The sequence below is a fragment of the Theropithecus gelada genome, chromosome 7b (assembly GCF_003255815.1).
Source record: "Theropithecus gelada isolate Dixy chromosome 7b, Tgel_1.0, whole genome shotgun sequence".
NCBI classification, from domain to species: Eukaryota; Metazoa; Chordata; class Mammalia; order Primates; family Cercopithecidae; genus Theropithecus; species Theropithecus gelada.
In genome coordinates this window covers 104,230,521-104,251,675 of record NC_037675.1, presented here as the reverse complement: position 1 = coordinate 104,251,675, position 21,155 = coordinate 104,230,521, and the positions used below count along the sequence as shown (strand labels likewise).

Here is a 21,155-nt window from a genome sequence, read left to right as displayed (position 1 = left end):
GAAAAGAGGCCTACAAAGATTAAGTGATTCTCCTAAGATTAGAGTGCAGCTGTGCCAGCAACCATGACAAGAAGCCGCTCCTCTGGGCACACAGAGTGTACGTGGGTCCCGGTCTGGGCTGCCTCCCTAAACCACAAGGAAGACGGCAGCACACCCCGCTCTTAGCGTCTATGAGACGACAGTTGGTCTCCTGTTTAACCCTCCAAGGGAACCATCAAGATAAACCAAAAGCAGCAAAAACCAAAAACAAACTGTCAGTCAACAAGTTGCTGATGGGTTTCTGGAACTGAATTCCAGAGAGAGAATGAAAGGACAGGAACCAACTACTAGGTTGAACTTTCAGTTTAAATGTACTATGCAATCGGATTAAAATAATAAGCTACATAGCAGGCAAAAATAATTACAAAAAGTGATTTAAAAAACAATATCCTTTACAAGAGCACAAAAAAGTACCAAATATCATGGAATGACTAACAACAGATGCATAAGTTCTTACACAGAAAACACAACATTGAGAGAAATTACAGGCCTACAGAAGCGGAGGGGTATATCATGTTCACTGATGAGGAAACTCAATAAAGACATTAATTCTCCATTTTTATCTATAGATGCAATACAATCCCAATCAAAATTCAAATTATTTTTCTGAAAACTGATAAAGTAATTCTAAATTTTATATGGAAATTAAAAGGCCAGGGATAACCAAGACAATCTTGGAGAACTTATATTACACTAGATAACTAAAATAAAGTACATAAAGTTAGGACAGTATGTATTGGTGAAGGATGGACAAACAGATCAAAGCAACAGAGAACCAGACCCATATGCATACAGACACTGGATGTAAAACAAAGGTACTGCTGCATTGCAAAGGAGAAAGGACAGTTTCTTCAATAAATACTTGACCAAATTGATACTCATATGAAAACAAAACAGTGACTATTAATCCTACATGTAACAACAAATACAGAAAAACATTTCTAGATCAAAATGTAAAAGGTAAAACAACACTTCTAAGATTAACATGGGAGAATATCGTCATGACCTTGAGAAAGGTGAACAGAACTCAAAAACACTAACCTGAAAAGACTAAGAAACTAAACTACCTTAAAATTAAAATTACTGTTCATCAAAAGATACCATTAAGAGTCACAGAATGGAAAACATATTTACAGTATTTACAATACGAGTTGTAGAAAACAACTCAGAGCCTAAATAACACCTATAAACCAGTAAGAAAATATGCAACCTGACAGAAAAAAACAGATGAGACTTGAGTACACATCACAAAAGAGGATATCCAAATGGCCAACAAATGGATGAAAAGGTGAGCAACCTCATTAGCCGTCAGGGAACTGCCAAATAAGAAGTACAATGAGGCATCATTATAACCCATTAGAAGGGCTAAAATGTAAGACTACCAAAATGTAGCACTGATGTAGAGCAGTGGTTCTCAAATGGGGACAATTGTGCCCCTGTGAGGTAATCTGGTGATGCCTAGGGATATTTCTGTTGTCACAACTGGTAGGGGGAGGGTGCTACTAGCATTTAGTGGGTCAAGACCAGGGATGCTGCTAAACATCTTACAGTGCACAGAACAGCCCAACATGGCGATAGTGCTACCGCTGGGAAACGCTGATGTGCAACCAAAACACATCAAATAACAGGACCGCTTTGAAAAACTGTTTAGCTCTCAGGTTGAAAGAAAGCCAGACATAAAATAAACAGTATCATATGAGTTTGATATCTGTAAAACTCAAAAATGGACAAAAACAACCTATGGTTTAAACATCAGAACAGGGTCAAGTGTGGTAGCTCACACCTGTAATCTCAGTACACTTTGGGAGGCTGAGGCAGGCAGATCACTTCAACTCAGGAGTTCAAGACCAGCCTGGGGAACATGGCAAAACCCCGTCTCTACCAAAAATACAAAAAAATTAGCCAGGTGTGATGGCAAGTGCCTGTACTCCCAACTACTTGGGAGACTGAGGCGGGAGGATCGCTTGAGCCCTGGAAGCAAAGGTTACAGTGAGTCAAGATTGCACCGCTGTACTCCAGCCTGGGCAACAGGACAAGACACTGTCTCAAAAACAAAATAAAATTAAAAAGAAAAAAAATCAGAATAGTGGTCACCTACAAGTAGGCAGGTAATAAAAGAGGGGTGAAGTTGCTGAGGGAATGCCGCATTCCATGGAATAGTGACCAGGAGGGAAAATGCATGGGCCTGGGGGTAACATTCCATTTTCTGATTCAGATGCAGGTTACGGGGGTGTGTTCATATTGCGAGAAATCATGGAGACACAGACACATATATAATATAAATATGATATTCATATGCTTTCCTATATACTTCAGAAATACTTTCAGATGACACTATATCCATCCACTTCAATTTATGTGTTCATTAAAAAGAAAAAAAAATCAATGGGCTAGTACTCAAGATCTGTCCAATTCCTTAGAAACAGAATGCTCCTTTGAGATTTATGGAAAGAGAACGTTCACATATATGAATAACAGAAACACCTCTAAAGTGCTGATTAACTCTTTTACATCCAAGACCCGGCTTAGGAGTACCTGTCGTTTGACTGAAACTAGTTCCATGTCTAGTTGTCTCAGCACCGTGGTAGCAGCAGTGGCATTGGCAGAAACAGCCTCCACATCTTCTTGAGAAAGAAACATTCCTTTAGGAGGTTTCCTTTTTGCTCTATTTTTAGCTTGTGTGCTATGTTTTTCTTTTTTGACCTGAGGAACTGTCTCAGTAGGGGGCACCTGCATGATATACATATGTGATAAATGAAACTTAAAAAAAAAGTCAATAAACGTATTTATTTCCTTAGCATGGCACCAAAACAATCTAAGACAAATACCATGCCCTATCAGAACCAAATGAGATCTACAAATTCTAACAGGCAGTCCACAGGCAGAATTTGGGCTATGGAGTTTTGACTAAACACAATGAAACTGTGTTCCATTCCTCCTTGTACAAATACTTCCTTACTCTATCATTTTAAGCCAATGAAAATAAGAATTCTTGGCTTCCTAAAAAAATATCTGTATTCTCTGCTAGTGAGTTTTGTGGCCACACACACATCTGTATTTATCTACATGAAATTATGGCTTTTTATACACATTTTTGGAGAACACAATTTTTAGGGCAACTTATATGACTTACTCTAAAATAATATACCTTCTCATTTAAAAATGCATGACGGCTATTAACTTCTGTAAAACCAAAACCTTCAGAAATGAAACAGTAAAATCTTGTCAAGTTGAAGAATATAATTTACTGGTAACCATTTTAAGAACAAGAAGTTTTTATAATTGCTCATAATTTCATCTTGTTAGTGCATTAGCATTCACTGAAAAAGCTGAAAATATGACTTTCTGCTTCGTATTTTAAAAGACTGAGCTAAAGACACTGCAAAACTATCATGGTAGAGATTAATTTCTTCAACAAGCGGGTAATACAAAAATATTAGTAGGCAATAAACTGTGCTCTGTATGGGACCATGATGTTTAATAAAGATCACCAACTGACTATGTCTGTTCTAGTATCATTTTAACACTTAAAAGAAACTATGGGCCAGGCGGCTGGGCGCGGTGGCTCACACCTGTAATCCCAGCACTTTGGGAGGCCCAGGCGGGCGGATCACGAGGTCAGGAGATCGAGACCATCCTGGCTAACATGGTGAAACCCCGTCTCTAGTAAAAATACAAAAAATTAGCCGGGTGTGGTGGCAGGTGTCTGTAGTCCCAGCTACTTGGGAGGCTGAGGCAGGAGAACGGCATGAACCCGGGAGGCGGAGCTTGCAGTGAGATGAGATCGCATCACCGCACTCCAGGCTGGGTGACAGAGCGTGACTCCTCTCAAAAAAAGAAAAAAAAACAAACAAAAAAAGAAACTATGATGGGCCAGGTGTGGTGGCTCACGGCTGTAATCTCAGCACTTTGGGAGGCCGAGGCAGGTGGATCACTTGAGGTCAGGAGTTCAAGACTAGCCTGGCCAAGATGGTGAAACCCCGTCTCCAGTAAAAATACAAAAATTAATCAGGTGTGGTGGTGGGCCCCTGTAATCCCAGCTACTTGGAAGGCTGAAGCAGAGAATTGCTTGAACCCAGGAGGCAGAGGTTGCAGTGAGCTGAGATCGGACCACTGCACTCCAGCCTGGGGGACAGAGCAAGACTCCATCCCAAAAAAAAGAAACTATGATTTAGCCATTTTCTTTCTGAATCAGAAATAACATTATATAAACAGGAATTATAAAAATTGTATGAAATCAAGTGTTTTCTCTCATTTAAAATGTGCCACTGAAAAACCTGGTAAATAGCAATACATCAAAACAAAGCTTAATAAAAACTCCAACTACAATATGATTTCCCAAAGAATCTAATTTAGCTAACCCTCAGGATCTTATCTGGGCATTCATATAAATTACGCGCAAAAAAAATGACCAATTTCCAATTTGGTGATATATAACCAAAAAACGCCTCAACAATATATATATCTAGAACACGCTGACTCAACAATTCAACTTCCAGGAATTAGTTCTAATAAAAAAAAAAAAACCTACAAGCACAAATATTGAGTTATGTGAGAATCAATCAATCCAGCATTGTTTATAAAAGCAAAAAACAGGAAGAATAAACAACTGGGAAATCCACATAGAATAAGGTAACTCAATTATGAAACATTCATGTGACAGAATAATATATACCTATGTATACAAATATATTTGACATAAAAAAAAATTCAAGGTCCAGCCTGACCAACATGGTGAAACCCCATCTCTACTAAAAGTCAAAAAAAACTAGCAGGGTATGGTGGCATGTGCCTGTAATACCAGCTACTCGGGAGGCTGAGGCAGGAGAATCACTTGAACCTGGGAGGAAGGGGTTGCAGTGAGCCAAGATCATACTACTGCACTCCAGCCTGGGCAACAGAGCGGGGTTAAAAAAAAAAAAAAAAAAAAAAAATCAAGGGGCTGGGCTGGGGATGGCTCATGCCTGTTATCCCAGCACTTTGGGAGGCCATAGTGGAAGGACTGCTTGAGCCCAGGAGTTGGCGGCTGCAGTGAGTCACGGTGCCACTGCATTCCAGCCTGGGTGACACAGAAGACCCTGTCTCAAAAAAGAAAAAAAAAAAAAAAACCAAGGTAGAGTAAATTTTAAAAGGTTCGAAAAATTACAAAGCTCCCATTCTATTATTTCCAAAAAGTGACTAGATTCAGAATTAAGAATATACATTTTACTGAGAGTTCTCAGGAAAAAGTCACCAAAAGGTTGACACTGATTATGAATAATAATAATATAAATTGCTTTAATTTTCTTCTTTCAGTTGGCTGTATTTCCTACCTTGTCTATAAGAAGCATATATTACTGATGTCATTTTAAAGTTTAGATAAATTTAGACCCTTCTGTTTTTACAGGCTTAAAATAACTGGCCGGGCGCGGTGGCTCAAGCCTGTAATCCCAGCACTTTGGGAGGCTGAGACAGGCGGATCACGAGGTCAGGAGATGGAGACTATCCTGTCTAACAGGGTGAAACCCCGTCTCTACTAAAAAATACAAAAAAAACTAGCCGGGCGTGGTGGCGGCGCCTGTAGTCCCAGCTACTCGGGAGGCTGAGGCAGGAGAATCGCGTGAAGCCGGGAGGCGGAGCTTGCAGTGAGCTGAGATCGCACCACTGCACTCCAGCCTGGGCGACAGAGCGAGACTCCGTCTCAAAAAAAAAAAAATAAAATAAAATAAAATAAAATAAAATAACTGTTCTTATAATTTGGAGCAGAGAGAGAGAACTCTCTGAGAAATTTTATTGAAACTATAGACTGTGTCTTCAGAAAAATACCTCTATGAACCTATGTAAAAGTTACATGCAATTGTACGGGTTCGCGAGCCCCCTGAATCCAGAAACTACAATCTCTTGTATAATTATTTTTTTAAGTGATGAGATGAAACAGTCACCATGTGAGAGAGGATGGTCCTGGCTCACCCTGGTGTAACCAAATTATTGCTTCTGAGTAACAGGAGGGCTGTGCTGAGTCCCTGCCAGCTCCCTGCAGTCACCCCAGGCACGGCATGGGTGCCTAGGATGGGCAGATGCTGGGGCAGCTATAGTGTGAATGGAGACCCTAAGCCTGCCTGGAATTCACCAGACCACTTGCTAGCCTACTGAGCTAATGGTTTATGAAGAAAGTCAGTAAGGACTGCTGTCCTAGGGAACATCATTACTCATTAGTGCTATTTTCTCTCCTTTAAGGCTTCCTTTATTCATATCTATTGGCAAACAAAATTATACAATCTACAAAGCAAAGACAGTATTGTTGAAAAAACAGTCATGCTGCTTTCCACATAGCACTTAATATATTAAGTAAAACAAGCAAGAGGAATGTTTTATTTATGAAACTAGTAATAAAACGTATTCGCCTAAACAATACTAGGGGGAAAAAATACCTCCTTTTTGCTTTCCTTGTTTTGATCAACCTCAATGTCAATGGGATTATTTCCATTTGTTTCTTCCAGTTCATCCTCACTGGAAGGCAAGAACAAGTGATTGAATGGTTATTTTGTACTAATTTTACCAAATACAAACAATAAATTGATTTAACTGAAAATTTTGTACTAATTTTACCAAATATAAACAATAAATTGATTTAATATAAAATTAGTATGTTTTCAGGCTGCTGAGATAAAAACATCTTTGTAATTGAAACAGAATACCAACTCCATAGTTCTTTCAGTCTAAATGATGAAAAACTACTAAAATAGATTCCTAACTTCCCAATCCAGATCGAAAACATGATTGCTCTATATTTGTAAACTGAAAATATCAAATTGAAAATGCATTTACATGTTATTTTCCCATAATTATCTATTGAGGACTAGGATATGATTGCTAAACAAAACTGAGAAATTATGGAGAATAAATTTCCACTGCATTGAAACAAACCTGACAACAAGTAAAAAATCCTTTTTCAAGTACCATCTTTCTACCCAAGGCCACACAAAGTCTGAGGCTTTTCTAGTGTCCTGGACAACCAATGTTTTAAAATTAAGTTTAATTTTAAAAAGAAAACTTACATTGGTATATACTTCAAATGCTTTTTGTAATATCCTGAATGTAGTATTTTATTTAATTTCAATTTCAATTTAATTTAATTCAGTATTTCATTAAATTTAAAACAAACAAACAAGAAAAGTCCCGGTGTAGGTAGGAACGCAACTGTAAAACATGAGAAAACTAAGTCTACAGAAGTCAAGTAGCCTGCCCCAGTTTGCCCACCTCGCACTGCTCTGGAATCCATCCCAGGAGACCATGCCCACTATGCGCCACCTCCTCCCCATCCTCCACCAAGGTAGCAGGAAGCTCTAGCTGAGGAAAGAGTGTCCACAAGAAGAAAGAGCCTTCGGTAAGGGAATTTTGTCCCAGTTCCTGCCACGACTTTCACAGGCAAGTCCTGTTAGAAAGTCAACAATTTATCAGGTGCTGCTGCAGCATCTCCATCCCTGCATCCCAAAAGTGGTTAAGGTGCACATGGGAGGTGGAGGCAGAGCTGTTTTTGGCCCCATCAGGGCCAAGTAATGTAAAAAAAGAAAGAAAGCAAGCAAGCTTCCAGGGAGTAAGAATGGAAGTGTTGGCAGGTATTCTTATTTCATACTCAAGGATATCCAATCCCATTCTGTATTATTTAATTTTGATTGCTGTTTAGTAAACTGCACCTGCTTGTAGTAACAGACTTACTATACAGACAGTAAACTAGGGAAATGAAAAAGCTTCACTAAAAATTGATAAGAGCACTCATCCCTAAATAGACCTACTAGTATGTAAGTCGGAGGCAAAAATATGCAGATGTATCATAGTCAATAATTTTATAGGCTCTTACAATTGAAAAGAGCTTTGGAGATGTTCCTAACATCACTCTCAATTTATACTTGGGCCAAGAGGTTTGAATTCTCCAAAAGTGATACTCAACTTTCAATGTGCTCTCACATGTTACTTTTTCATTTGAAATGATAAAATTCCATCCTGAGATGGGACGCCGGGGACCGTGTATTTCATCCTCCTTTGATTTTTTTTTTATTATTGATAAAAATATGACAGGAAATGTGGAAAATAGGATTTTTTTAAAACCTACCTATATCTCTCACCACTTTAACAAGAAAACCATTAGGTCTGCGTGCTGCCTTCTGGACTTCAAACATCTTCATTATAGAGTTAAGGAAAACAAGAGGCTTGGGGAAGACGCATGTTGAACTCACCTGCCTGTATGTACAATTTTACTATGTTAAAAAATAAATGAAAGACCTTAAACATCCCAGTGTAGCCTGTGGCATGTAAGTGGAATCTTCAGAGCTGAGACTAGAACCCATTTCTGAGTGTGAGCTGGCCATTTCCACTTCTCTAAGCTACATACAAGACTGAGGAAGTGATGGTTAGGAAGTATTCTCCATACTAAGCTATCCTTAAAACTAACATCCTTATTAAGAAATTATAGGCCGGGCGCGGTGGCTGAAGCCTGTAATCCCAACACTTTGGGAGGCTGAGGTGGGCGGATCACGAGGTCAGGACATTGAGACCATCCTGGCTAACATGGTGAAATCCCGTCTCTACTAAAAATACAAAAAAATCAGCCAGGCAAGGTGGTGGGTGCCTGTAGTCCCAGCTACTTGGGAGGCTGAAGCAGGAGAATGGCGTGAACCTGGGAGCTTGCAGAAAGGCGGAGCTTGCAGTGAGCCGAGATCGCGCCACTGCACTCCAGCCTGGGCGACAGAGCAAGACTTGTCTCAAAAAAAAAATAAAAAATAAAAAAATCATAAAATGTTTCTCTTTCTCATTCACACACAAAAAACAGATGGTCAAAAAAAGAAGCAACTCTAAATTGTATTGTTGTATTTTTGTTTCCACATGACGAAGGTAAAAACACACCAAATGAATCTTGTAAAAATATGCCATATTAAACCTCAAACTACAAAATAAAAGATTCTTTTTTATTAAAAGGAGCCACCCCTTCTAAAGGGGCAGGAAAAAAAAATGGGTCAAAGTTAACTGACTCAAAATGGAAGTTCACTGACTGCAGGGAAAGAGTGGTGAGAAAAAATCCCTGAATAATGTAACACACTCCAATACATCTCATGAACATGCAGTTCCACCGGGAAGACACGGGGAGAAAACCAGTCATTCTGCCTTGCCTTTGTGTATCTGGGGCTCTCAGATAGTCCCCTAAGTGGTTAGACAACACCCCAGCCACGTGCTCACCTCTCCTCCCGCTCCCGTTTTTGTTTCCGGGCATGGCGATCCATCACACTAGTTTTAGTCCTTGTCTTCTTCCAAGAATAGTAAAATTTTACCAGACTTGCTATAGATTTATCAGGAAGCTAAACATAAAAAATGAGTTGGTTTATTTGAATATAAAAGTAATCTTGAAAAATCAAATGTTTAGGTACCTTTAATAAGGATCACTCTTCTATGTCTGAAGCCATAGCCCTTTTTTCTGATAAGAAAAAATTGATAAATGGATTCTTATCAATAGACATTTTAAATTACTGAAGTTTGTAAGTGAAACTTAGTCAATGAAAACCAGTTCAAGATCAATCAAGAGTTTTCACACACCCAATGTCCTTAAATAAAACTTAGTTTATTTTTTAAAAATGCATTTTAACACTTAATGCAAATGTCAGTAAGCTTTTAAGTAGGAATCTACCAAAGAGCTTTCCAGAATGTAAATGATAAGTCAGCTGTTCCCAAGCAGACAGAGCCCCTTGAGGCACCACCTCAGATAACCATGAAAGATCTTTTGTGCTGGGCGCGGTGGCTCACACCTGTAATCCCAGCACTTTCGGAGGCTGAGGCGGGCAGATCATGAGGTCAGAAGATTGAGACCATTCTGGCTAATATGGTGAAACCCTGTCTCTACTAAAGATACAAAAAATCAGCCGGGCGTGGTGGCATGCGCCTGTAGTCCCAGTTACTCAGGAGGCTGAGGCACGAGAATTGCTTGAACTCGGGAGGTGGAGGCTGCAGTGAGCCAAGATCGCGCCACTGTACTCCAGCCTGGTGACAGAGCGAGACTCCGTCTTTAAAAAAAAAAAAAGAAAAAGATCCTTCGTATGGGTCTAATCTTTTGGGAGTCCCAACAAGAAGGACTGGGGCGGGTGGGGAGGGTCCAATCACAGATGACAGGATGGGAAGTGCTAGAAGTGCTTTACTCCTATAACTGGAAAACTCCTATCCACAGAGCAGCACGTACTAAGCTGAATCTTCGAAAGGGGAACTTTATCAAAAATGGGAATATTTATGTTTGAGTATGATATCCCTATCTCAAGTATGTTGCAGAAGAGAGTAGCTAAGAGAAAAAACTAGTTAGAACTCAGTGGTCTCATCTACTTACCATTTGTTGGATTCTATGAAAAGTTTTCCCATGAAAACTAAAGGCTTGCTCAAATAAGACTTTATCTTCCACAGTCCACTCATCTGGGAAAGGGGTAAAGTTGGGCAAATCAGCCAATGACTTTTCGATATTATGTTTATGCCAGAAGAGCATCCCAAGAGCCTACAAAAATCATATCAGTGAAATTTTACATAAAAAAACAATGAAAATGGAAATGAGAACAAAAAAAGAAAAGTGAGAACTACTTCATATTTAGACAAACTCACTCATATACAGTGCTAAGTGGCAGACACTGTCAGATGCCCCTTTTGCTATTCTTTATAATTGTGGTAACATACACACAACATACTTTTTTTTTCAGGTGATGTAATTTTTATTATAGGTATGTCTTTTAATATAGGTATAAGTATCAAGAAAGAGTGAAGCAATTTAAATAAATTATTTAATTTTCAAACAAAATACAGTATATTTTAATTGGAAATTACACATACAATAAAAATATTTTTCTTGGAAACGATAAGTATACAATTCAGGATGGTGATAACTTGTTAGGTACAGCAACAAGGGAAGGTGATACTTGTTAGGTATGGCAACATAGGTATCATCAGGGAAGTGGTCACAGAGAAACTATCTACAAAACAATTATTCTAAAATAGTTAAAAATTAGCATGAACATAAAGAGATGAAATGAAAAATGAATACTGGCTTTCACTCCTTAGAAACTGGCTGGGCGCGGTGGCTCACACCTGTAATCCCAGCACTTTGGGAGGCCGAGGTAGGTGGATCACATGAGATCAGGAGTTCAAGACTAGCCTGGCCAACATGGTGAAACCCTCTCTCTACTAAAAATTCAAAAAAAATTAGCTGGGCATAGTGGCGCATGCCTGTAGTCCCACCAATTCAGAAGGCTGAGGTAGGAGAATCACTTGAACCTGGGAGGCAGAGGTTGTTCCAGCTTGGGTGACAGAGACTCGTCAAGGGAGGGAGGGAGGATTTATTACTGTTACTCCATTTTTCTAATACAAACTTGATTTCGGCCAGGCGCGGTGGCTCACACCTGTAATCCCAGCACTTTGGGAGGCTGAGGTAGGTGGATCACATGAAGTCAGGAGTTTCAGAGCAGCCTGGTCAACATGACGAAAACCTCTACAAAAGACTCTACTAAAAATACAAAAAATTAACTGAGTGTGGTAGCGCATGCCTGTAATCCTAGCTATTCAGGAGGCTGAGGCAGGAGAATCACTTGAACCAGGGAGGCATAGGTTACAGTGAGCCGAGATCGCGCCACTGCACTCCAGCCTGGGCAACAGAGCGAGATTCCGTCTCAAAAAAAAAAGAAAAAAAAAAAAAACATAAATTTTATCCACCTAACCATCCAAGTGAACAGCTCAGTAGTATTGAATACATTCATAATGTTGTACAATCATCCCAATATCCATCTCCAGAGCTCTTTTCAACTTGTAATAGGGAAACTCTGTACCCATTAAACAACAGTTCCTATTCCCTCTCCCTATTCCTCCCAATCCCCAGCCCCTGACAACTATCATTCGACTTTCTGTCTTTAAGACTATTATTATTATTGATCGGGTGTGGTCGCTCATGCCAGTAATCCCAGCACTTTGGGAGGCTGAGGTGGACAAATCACCTGAGGTCAGGAGTTCAAGATCAGCCTGGCCAACATAGCGAAACCCCATCTCTACTAAAAACACAAAAATTAGCCAAGTGTGGTGGCTTGCGCTTATAATCCCAGCTACTCGGGAGGCTGAGGCAAGATAATCACTTGAACCTGGGAGGTGGAGGTTGCAGTGGTGAGTCAAGATCATGCCATTGCACTCCAGCCCGGGTGACAAGAGCGAAACTCTGTCTCAAAAAAAATTGTTTTAATTTATTATTACTATTATTATCATTATTATTTGAGGCAGAGTCTGGCTCTGTCACGCAGGCCAGAGTGCAGTGGTACTCACTGCAACCTCTACCTCCTAGGGCCAGGTGATCATCCTTGATTGCCTCAGCCTCCCAAGTAGCTGGGATTACAGGCACATGCCACCACACCTGGCTAATTTCTTTTTTTTTTTTTCTTTTTTTTTTTTTTGGAGATGGAGTCTCGCTCTGTTGCTCAGGCTGGAGTGCAGTGGTGCGATCTCGGCTTACTGCAAGCTCCGCCTCCCAGGTTCACGCCATTCTCCTGCCTCAGCCTCCTGAGTGGCTGGGACTACAGGCGCCTGCCGCCACGTCCGGCTAACTTTTTTTTTTTTATTTTTAGTAGAGACGGGGTTTCACCATGTTGGCCAGGATGGTCTTGATCTCCTGACCTCGCGATCCGCCCGCCTCGGCTTCCCAAAGCGCTGGGATTACAGGCGTGAGTCACCATTCCCAGCCAAATTTCTTGTACTTTTTGTAGAGACAGGATTTTGCCATGTTGCCCAGGCTGGTCTTGAACTCCTGGGCTCAACTGATCTACCCACTTTGGCCAGAAGTAGAATTGGTGGATAATATGGTAATTCTATTTTTAATTTTTTAAGGAGCTGCCATCCTGTTTTCCCCACCGGGTGTACCATTTTACATTCTCACCAACAGTGAATGTCCTTGTCTCTTACAACCTTTTTTAATTTAAAGTCTATTTTGACTGATATTATTATAATCACTCCTGCTTTCTTTTGGTTACTACTTGCATGGGATACCATTTTCCACCCTTTCACTTTAAAACTGTCTTCGGAGCTAATGTAAACCTCTTGTATATAGTGGGATTCTGTATTTTTTACCCATTCTGACAATCTCTGTGCTTTGGAAAGTTTAATCCATTTATATTTAAAGTAATCACTGATAAGGAGGAACTTTTGTCATTTGGCTATTTGTTTCGTATACTCCTTAAAGCTTTTTATGTCCTTCATTTCCTGAATGACTGTCTTTTTAGGTTTTTTTTGGGTTTTTTTGTTTTTTTTAAAGACAGGGTTTCACTCTCATTGCTCAGGCTGGAGGAGCAATGGCATGATCTTGGCTCACTGCAACCTTCTCCCTTCCAGGCTTAAGCAATTCTCCTGATTCAGCCTCCTGGGCAGCTGGGACTACAGGTGCATGCCACCATGTGCAGCTAATTTTTTTTTGTAGAGACAGGGTTTCGCCATGTTGCCTAGGTTGGTCTCCAACTCCTGAGCTCAAGTGATCTGCCCGAAGTGCTGGGATTATAGGTGTGAGCCACCACGTCCAGTCTCATTTTTATGTTTTGTTGATTATTTATAGTGAAAGATTTAAATTTCTTTCCATTTCATTGTGTATATATTCTATAACTATTTTCTGAGCCTGGGCATTGTCGCTCACACCTATAACCTCAGCACTCTGGGAGGCCGAGGTGAGAGGATCACTTGAGCTCAGAAGTTGGAGACCAACCTGGGGAACGTAGCAAGACCATGAATCTATGAAAAACAAACAAACAACAAGTTAGCCAGGCATGGTGGTGCACGCCTGTAATTGCAGCTACTTGAGGGGCTGAGGCAGGAGGACTGCTTGACTCAGCCCAGGGGTTAGAGGCTGCAGTGAGCTATGATCACACCACTGCACTCCAGCATGGGTAACAGAGCAAGACCTTGTCTCAAAACAAAACAAACAAAAAGACACAAGTTTTTATTTATTTTAAATTGCACATTAGGCCTTTATTACACTGATCTAGAAAGAAAGATTTAGTACAGTTATGCTCAAAATGAATACTGGGTCCACATGGCAGAGCCAAGCAATTAGAACACGATTTAGAAATCAGTCAGTGAAAGACATATTTGGACATGATCAAGAGGCATTTCCCTGCCACAAAACAAGGTAGGGGAGGGATTCGAAAACCCATAGCAGGATGCAATCCTACCCCTTAGAGGTCAAGAAGTTTATCCCATGTTGGTGTGAGGAATGGCTTCTTTTCCTTTTTTTATTTTTATTTTTTTGTTGTTGTTGATACAGAGTTGTGATCTGGAGTGCAATGACATGATCTTGGCTCACTGCAACCTCTGCCTCCCAGGCTCAAGCGATCTTCCCATCTCAGCCTCCAGAGTAGCTGAGACTACAGGCACCCACTACCACATTTAGGTGATTTTTAAATTTTTTATAGAGATGAAGTGTCACTATATTGCCCACGCTGGTTTCAACCTCCTGGGCTCAACTAACCCTCCTACCTCATCCTCCCAAGTAGCTAGGACCACAGACACATACCACCATGTCTGGCCGATTTTAATTTTTTCTAGAGACAGGATTTTGCCATGTTGTCTAGGATGGAATGGCTTATTTTCTGAAGACCACACGTGGGACTACTTCAACTGCTACCAAAAATTCCAGAAGGGGGCTGGGCGCGGTGGCTCACGCCTGTAATCCCAGCACTTTGGGAGGCCGATGTGGGTGGATCATGAGGTCAGGAGTTCCAGACCAGCCTGACCAACATGGTGAAACCCCGTCTCTACTAAAAATACAAAAATTAGCCAGGCATGGTGGCGGGCACCTGTAATCCCAGCTACTCAAGAGGCTGAGGCAGGAGAATCGTTTGAACCCGAGAGGCGGAAGTTGCCGTGAGCCGAGATCACACCACTGCCCTACAGCCTAGGTGACACAGCGAGACTCCGTCTCAAAAAAATAAAACAAGGCCAGGCACGGTGGCTCATGCCTGTAATCTCAGCACTTTGGGAGGCCGAGACGGGCGGATCGCGGGGTCAGGAGATCGAGACCATCCTGGCTAACACGGTGAAACCCCGTCTCTACTAAAAATTTAAAAAATTAAAAAAAAAATAGCTGGGTGCGGTGGCGGGCACCTGTAGTGTCAGCTACATGGGAGGCTGAGGCAGGAGAATGGCGTGAACCCGGGAGGCAGAGCTTGCCGTGAGCCAAGAGTGCTTCACTGCACTCCAGCCTGGGTGACAGAGTGAGACTCTGTCTCCCAAATAAATAAATAAATAATAAATAAATAAATAATCCCAGAAGGGTTTTTGTTTCGTATTATTTTTACATACAATTTTTTGGAAAAGTAAATCTAACACATGAACTTAATACAGGATTGCTCTCAACCTTCTAGAGCCACCTTCCCTGGGGTCAGGGAGGAAATGGTTGTTTTTTCACATCACTGTGCAGGTTATAGCCATCTTCCACTGGAATGAGCAGAGCTCTCCTGACAGTAGTCTGACTAGAGAAGAGTACAGGATTGGCTCCTGGGGTCAAATAGGCTCTCTCTGCTTCTCCTCCTTGGTCATGACAGCATGGCTCCTCCTGCAAAGGTCCTTAGTAAACAAAGCCCTGGCAAAAGCCCAAGTCACTACCTCTCAGCTCTCTTGGATAAGGGGAACTTTCTCCCTGCACCAGAGGTGCTATTCTGACTAGATTATATGAAGCAAGTGGGTGCAGGAGACAAAAATGGTTACAATGAAAATGGGAGCCACGAGTTCCCATCTGCAGCTGCAACGTAAGATGCCTACAGATGTGGTCAGTGTGGCATGTGCAGAAAGGAGGTGAAGAAGAATGGTTGGGCAGGGAGTGTTCCTTGAGAGAGCAGTCAGCTTGCTGGCCTTCACTTCTGGGCCTTGCCCTGGCAGCCACAGCTTCCATGGCTTTATGCACGGTCTCTTCATCCCCCAGGAACTTTTTTCATTCATGGGCTTGATGGGCTTCAAGTTCTTGTCCAATTTATAGCCAATGGGATTACCAGTTCACAAGTTCAGCTCCACTATGGCCTCTTCAGAGAGACTCTCCAGCAGCTTTTAATTGAGAATATCCTCATTTCTCCCCTTTACTTTTGAAAGCATTTTCTCAGATACAGAATTCTTAGTTGACAGTTTTCTTCTCTTGCTGCTTTGAATATATTAGCCCACTTCCTCTGGCTTCCAAAGGTTTTGACAAGAAATACCCTAACAAGCTTATTCAGGATCCCTTATATGTAATAGGTTAGTTCTCTCTTGCTGCTATCAAGATTCTCTCTCTCTTCGAAGTTTCATTATGTGCTTTGGTGAGTCTGAGTTTATCCTACCTGGAGTTCACTGAGTTTCTTGGATGTTTATATTCACGTCTTTCATCAAATTTGTGAAGTTTTTGGCCCCTATGTCTTCAAATAATTTCTCTGTTCCTATCTCTTTCTCTTACCCCTTATGCAACTTTAACATACATATGTTAGTCCACCCAGTGTGTTCCTAGGGTACCTTAGGCTCTGGTTACTCTTCAATCTTTTCTCATGTGGCTGCTCAGACTTGAATCATTGCCACTGTCCTTTCTTCACGTTCTTTCTTATTCTTTCTTGGGACTCTTCAAATCCGCCTTTGAGCATGTCTAGTTAATTTTTCATTTCAAGTGTTTAAGCTCTAGAATTTCAATTTGGTTTCCTTTTAGGTTTTCCATTTCCTTACTGTTATTTCCATTTGTTCATACATCATTTTCTTGACTTTTTCTGTATCTTCTATTAGTTCTTTAAAAATATCTTTAAGATAGTTGTATTAAAATCTTTGCCTAGTAGATCTGCCACTAAGGTCTTTTCCCAGGGACAGTTTCTGTTGATCAATTTTTTTCTACCGAATGGGCATAATTTACCATTTCTTTGTATGCTCTGTGATTTTTCTGTTAAAACCTAGACATCTAATAACGTAGTAACTCATAATCACACTCTTCCTCAGGGTTTGCTACGTTTTTACTAAGGTTTTGCTTTCTTTTAGTTGTAGGCTTGCCTCCATGCTGAGGATCAGCCTGAGTATAAACTGAAGGTCTTCTCTGAGGCACTGACTTTCCTTGCCACTGGTCACAGAACCAGCATGGTTCTAGGATCTGTGCTCTTCAAGTACCACACTTTACTGCCTCAATATATAAACGAAGAAGGTAATTTATGAAAGCACAATTGTTGTGTTATTCTTTTAAAAACTATATATATATGTTATATATGAGATATATAAAGGTCTCAGCTTAGAAAAATGGTAGAAATAGAACAAGCAACAAAAGAGGTAAAATGAGATAATCTAGCAATACTTTGCTAATGGTAATTTTTACACTGGAATTATAATATAGGGAATTTTCATGCTAATGCTCTTTTTTTATTTTTTATTTTTATTTATTTATTTTTTGAGACGGAGTCTCGCTCTGTCGCCCAGGCTGGAGTGCAGTGGCACCATCTCGGCTCACTGCAAGCTCCGCCTCCCAGTTTCACGCCATTCTCCTACTCCTCCGGAGTAGTTGGGACTACAGGCTCCCGCCACCACGCCCGGCTAATTTTTTTTTCTGTATTTTTAGTAGAGATGGGGTTTCACCGTGTTAGCCAGGGTGTTCTTGATCTCCTGACCTCGTGATCTGCCCGTCTCAGCCTCCCAAAGTGCTGGAATTACAGGTGTGAGCCACTGCGCCCGGACACTAATGATCATTTTTAAAGGAGAAATGATCAAGACTACCATCCTTAAGAATTCACACAGGTATATTTTGCAATCATCTAATAATTAGAAGTAGCTTCAATGACCAGGATAGAGTAATTAAATGTAAGGCCAAGTCCAAAAGAAAGTATACAATTTCACATAATCTAAACTTTTGGTAACTTCCATCATTCAGAAAAATAAGAAATGTCAGTAACTTACAGGTTTTAAGATCTAGATTAATGCCATGGAAAGCATTAATCCAACTTGATGTGTTTAAAGTAAATCATTAAAGCTGAAACAAGGTATCATCACACTTTTGCAGAAAAATAAATCTTGTGGATTTCTTATTAGTACATTCCAAACAACATTTAAAAGAAAATCTTGGCCGGGCGCAGTGGCTCACGCCTGTAATCCCAACACTTTGGGAGGCCCCTTCTCTACTAAAAATACAAAAATTAGCCAGGCGTGGTGGTGCGCGCCTGTAATCCCAGCAACTTGGGAGGCCAAGGCACGAGAATTACTTGAACCCCAGAGGCAGAGGTTGCAATGCGCTGAGATGCGCCATTGCATTCCAGCCTGGTTGCCAGAGCGAGACTCCATCTCAAGGAAGGGGAGGTGAAGGGAGGGGATGGGAGGGGAGGGGAGGGACTTTAATCAAACATTTACAACCTGAAAATTATTCAAAATGGTGAATATTAAAACACTTCAGGTAAGAATGTGAAAACATGCGTCAAAAAACATCATTATACAACCAGAAGAATGAAAAATCACATATTCACATGAGAAAGCACTATGTTCAAGCATCCAGCTCCTTAGTAATCACTAAGTAATCAGTGTCCTAAAGGCTGTAGATCTGCTGAAATGCACAGATGTGCCTTTCAAGTCAAAGCGTCCTCTAATATTCATCTTGAACAAGAAAAAGAAGACCAGAGTTTGTGTAACACTACTAGTAATTACCAAAAAATTGCTAATGAGGAAACACTGCTACTCAATACAGAAAAGAAAAAAATAAAATTATTTAGTTATAAATACTCATTTTTAACAGCAAAAGAAAGAAAACCATGATATTACCTGTTCCATGTTGTACCCATGCTTTTCTTTGGCAATGGCAATGTATTCGTCCACTGAAAAACAAGATGAGATGCCAGTAAACAAACTGAGGGACAGAGTACACCCTATGGTCCACTAGAATTGATACACGTGTATACTTCAGGCCTGCTAATATGGTTTGGCTGTGTCCCCACCCAAATCTCATCTTGATTTGTATCTCCCACAATTCCCAAGTGTTGTGGGAGGGACCCAATAGGAGGTAACTGAATCATGGAGGATGGTCTTTCCTGTGCTATTCTCCTGATAGTAAGTTTCCCAAGATCTGATGGTTTTAAAAAGGGGAGTTTCCCTGCACAAGCTCTCTCTCTTTGCCTGCTGCCATCCATGTAAAACATGACTTGCTCCTCCTCACCTTCCACCACGACTGTAAGGCCTTCCCAGCCATGTGAAACTGTAAGTCCATTAAACCTCCTTTTCTTCCCAGTCTTGGGAATGTCTTTACCAACAGCATAAAAACAGACTAATACACTTGTCATGTACAAGACTAAAAGAACAGACAGTAACAAAACAGAATCATTATAATACAGTTATTGATCCCACAGAGAAACTTCTGAATGAATATTCTGACATATTAACAGCAGTTATCACCTGGTGATGAGATTATGAGTCTTCTTTAAAAGAGAAAAACAAAGGCTCATGCCTGTAATCCTAACACTTCGGAAGCTGAGGCGGGAGGATCCTTTGAGGCCTGGAGTTCTAGATGAGCCTAGATAACATAGTGAGATCCTGTCTCTACAAATAATTTTTAAAAATAATTAGTCAGGGCCAGATGTGGTGGCTCACGCCTGTAATCCCAGTACTTTGGGAGGCTGAGGCAGGCGGATGACTTTGAGGTCAGGTGTTCAAGAGCAACCTGACCAACATGGCAGAACCCCATCTCTACTAAAAATACAAAAATTAGCTGGGTGTGGTGGCACACACCAGTAATCCCAGCTACTTGGGAGGCTGAGGCAGGAGAATCGCTTGAACCTGGGAGGCAGAGGTTGTAGTGAGCCGAGATTGCACCACTGCACTCCAGCATGGCGACAGAGCAAGACTCCGTCTCAAAAAAAGAAAAAAGGAAAAGAAAGACAAAACCTTTAGTTCTACTTAAAACCTTCTACAACAAACAAGTATTACTTTAAACAATATGTTTAGCAGTAAAAATAAGTATGAAATTGGGGGTCATTTTTAGTCTCAGCTCAGGTTGAATAATGAACAAACTATTCTTATGTTTTAAAAAATTCTGAAGATATAGATTACATGGCCCAGTGCTTGGTATTTGCTTTCAAATATGTACTCCTCCAATACAAGGTGGCTAGCTTTCAAGTACCATGGAAAATACCAAGGAAAACGAATTGACTCAACCTCCAGAAGAAGCTGCCACCCCCAAAGATGAATCAATTTCCTCCCTGAGGATATTCTAATCTTTCTTCCCAAATGTACAAGAAAAAATAATGCACTAGTCAATAGCACTGCCATATGTTCATGCACGATTTTCCTTTATGAATTAAAAAAATAATAACACAAGCTAAAAAAAATATCAAGTAGTACAGAACTGTATGAAGGTAGGCAGTAAAATCCTGACTAGTCCCTATTCCCTCTTGGCTCCTAAATCTTACTCTCTAGGTACAATGGCCAAACTTACAGAAGACAGGCTCAGAGTGATCCACTTTCCCACTATGACACAAAGAGTAAACAGAGGAGTCCTAACAAGTCTGAGCTTCTCCATCTCCGTTTGCTATGCGATTATACCAAAAGCATGCTCCCAGCTCTGGGAGAACTGTCAACCAATTTAGGAAACAGAAATCAATTTTGAAAAAGAATTCCAACTCTTATAGAAGCATGTATTCTAAAAATTGGGAGAAAATATTCCACTGACAAAAGAAAAAGTCTATCTAATTCAAACAGCAACTAATTATATACTGCAGCTCAATATTAATTCTAATATAAAACCACTAATTTTCCATTTGTTTTAATATTTAAAATAGTTACAAACTGGTTACTTCACTCAGATTACAGTAAAATTTCAACTTACTTGAAAGTCAGCAGATGACAAATGAAATGACCATAGTTCATCACAAAAGTCTAACTGGTGATTTTAAAAAGCAGGGCAAAGACCGGGCGTGGTGGCTCACGCCTGTAATCCCAACACTTCAGGAGACTGGAGTGGGTGGATCGGGAGGTCAAGAGATCAAGACTACCCTGGCCAACATGGTGAAACCTCATCTCTACTAAACATACAAAAATCAGCTGGGCATGGTGGCGCATGCCTGTAGTCCCAGCTACTTGGGAGGCTGAGGTTGCAGTGAGCCAAGATCGTGCCACTGCAC

General features: G+C 40.6%; 1 protein-coding gene across 1 annotated transcript in view; it reads right to left on the bottom strand.

Moving 5' to 3' along the window:
* RCOR1 (REST corepressor 1) overlaps positions 1-21,155 on the bottom strand; it is a 134,541-nt gene that overhangs the window by 13,371 nt on the left and 100,015 nt on the right. Inside the window, exons 4-8 of the mRNA XM_025392379.1 lie at positions 18,805-18,857; positions 10,385-10,546; positions 9,253-9,371; positions 6,450-6,528; positions 2,575-2,769 (exon numbers count right to left, since the gene is read on the bottom strand). Coding sequence (XP_025248164.1) covers positions 2,575-2,769; positions 6,450-6,528; positions 9,253-9,371; positions 10,385-10,546; positions 18,805-18,857 — 608 coding nt within the window. The remainder of the gene's footprint in view (positions 1-2,574; positions 2,770-6,449; positions 6,529-9,252; positions 9,372-10,384; positions 10,547-18,804; positions 18,858-21,155) is intronic.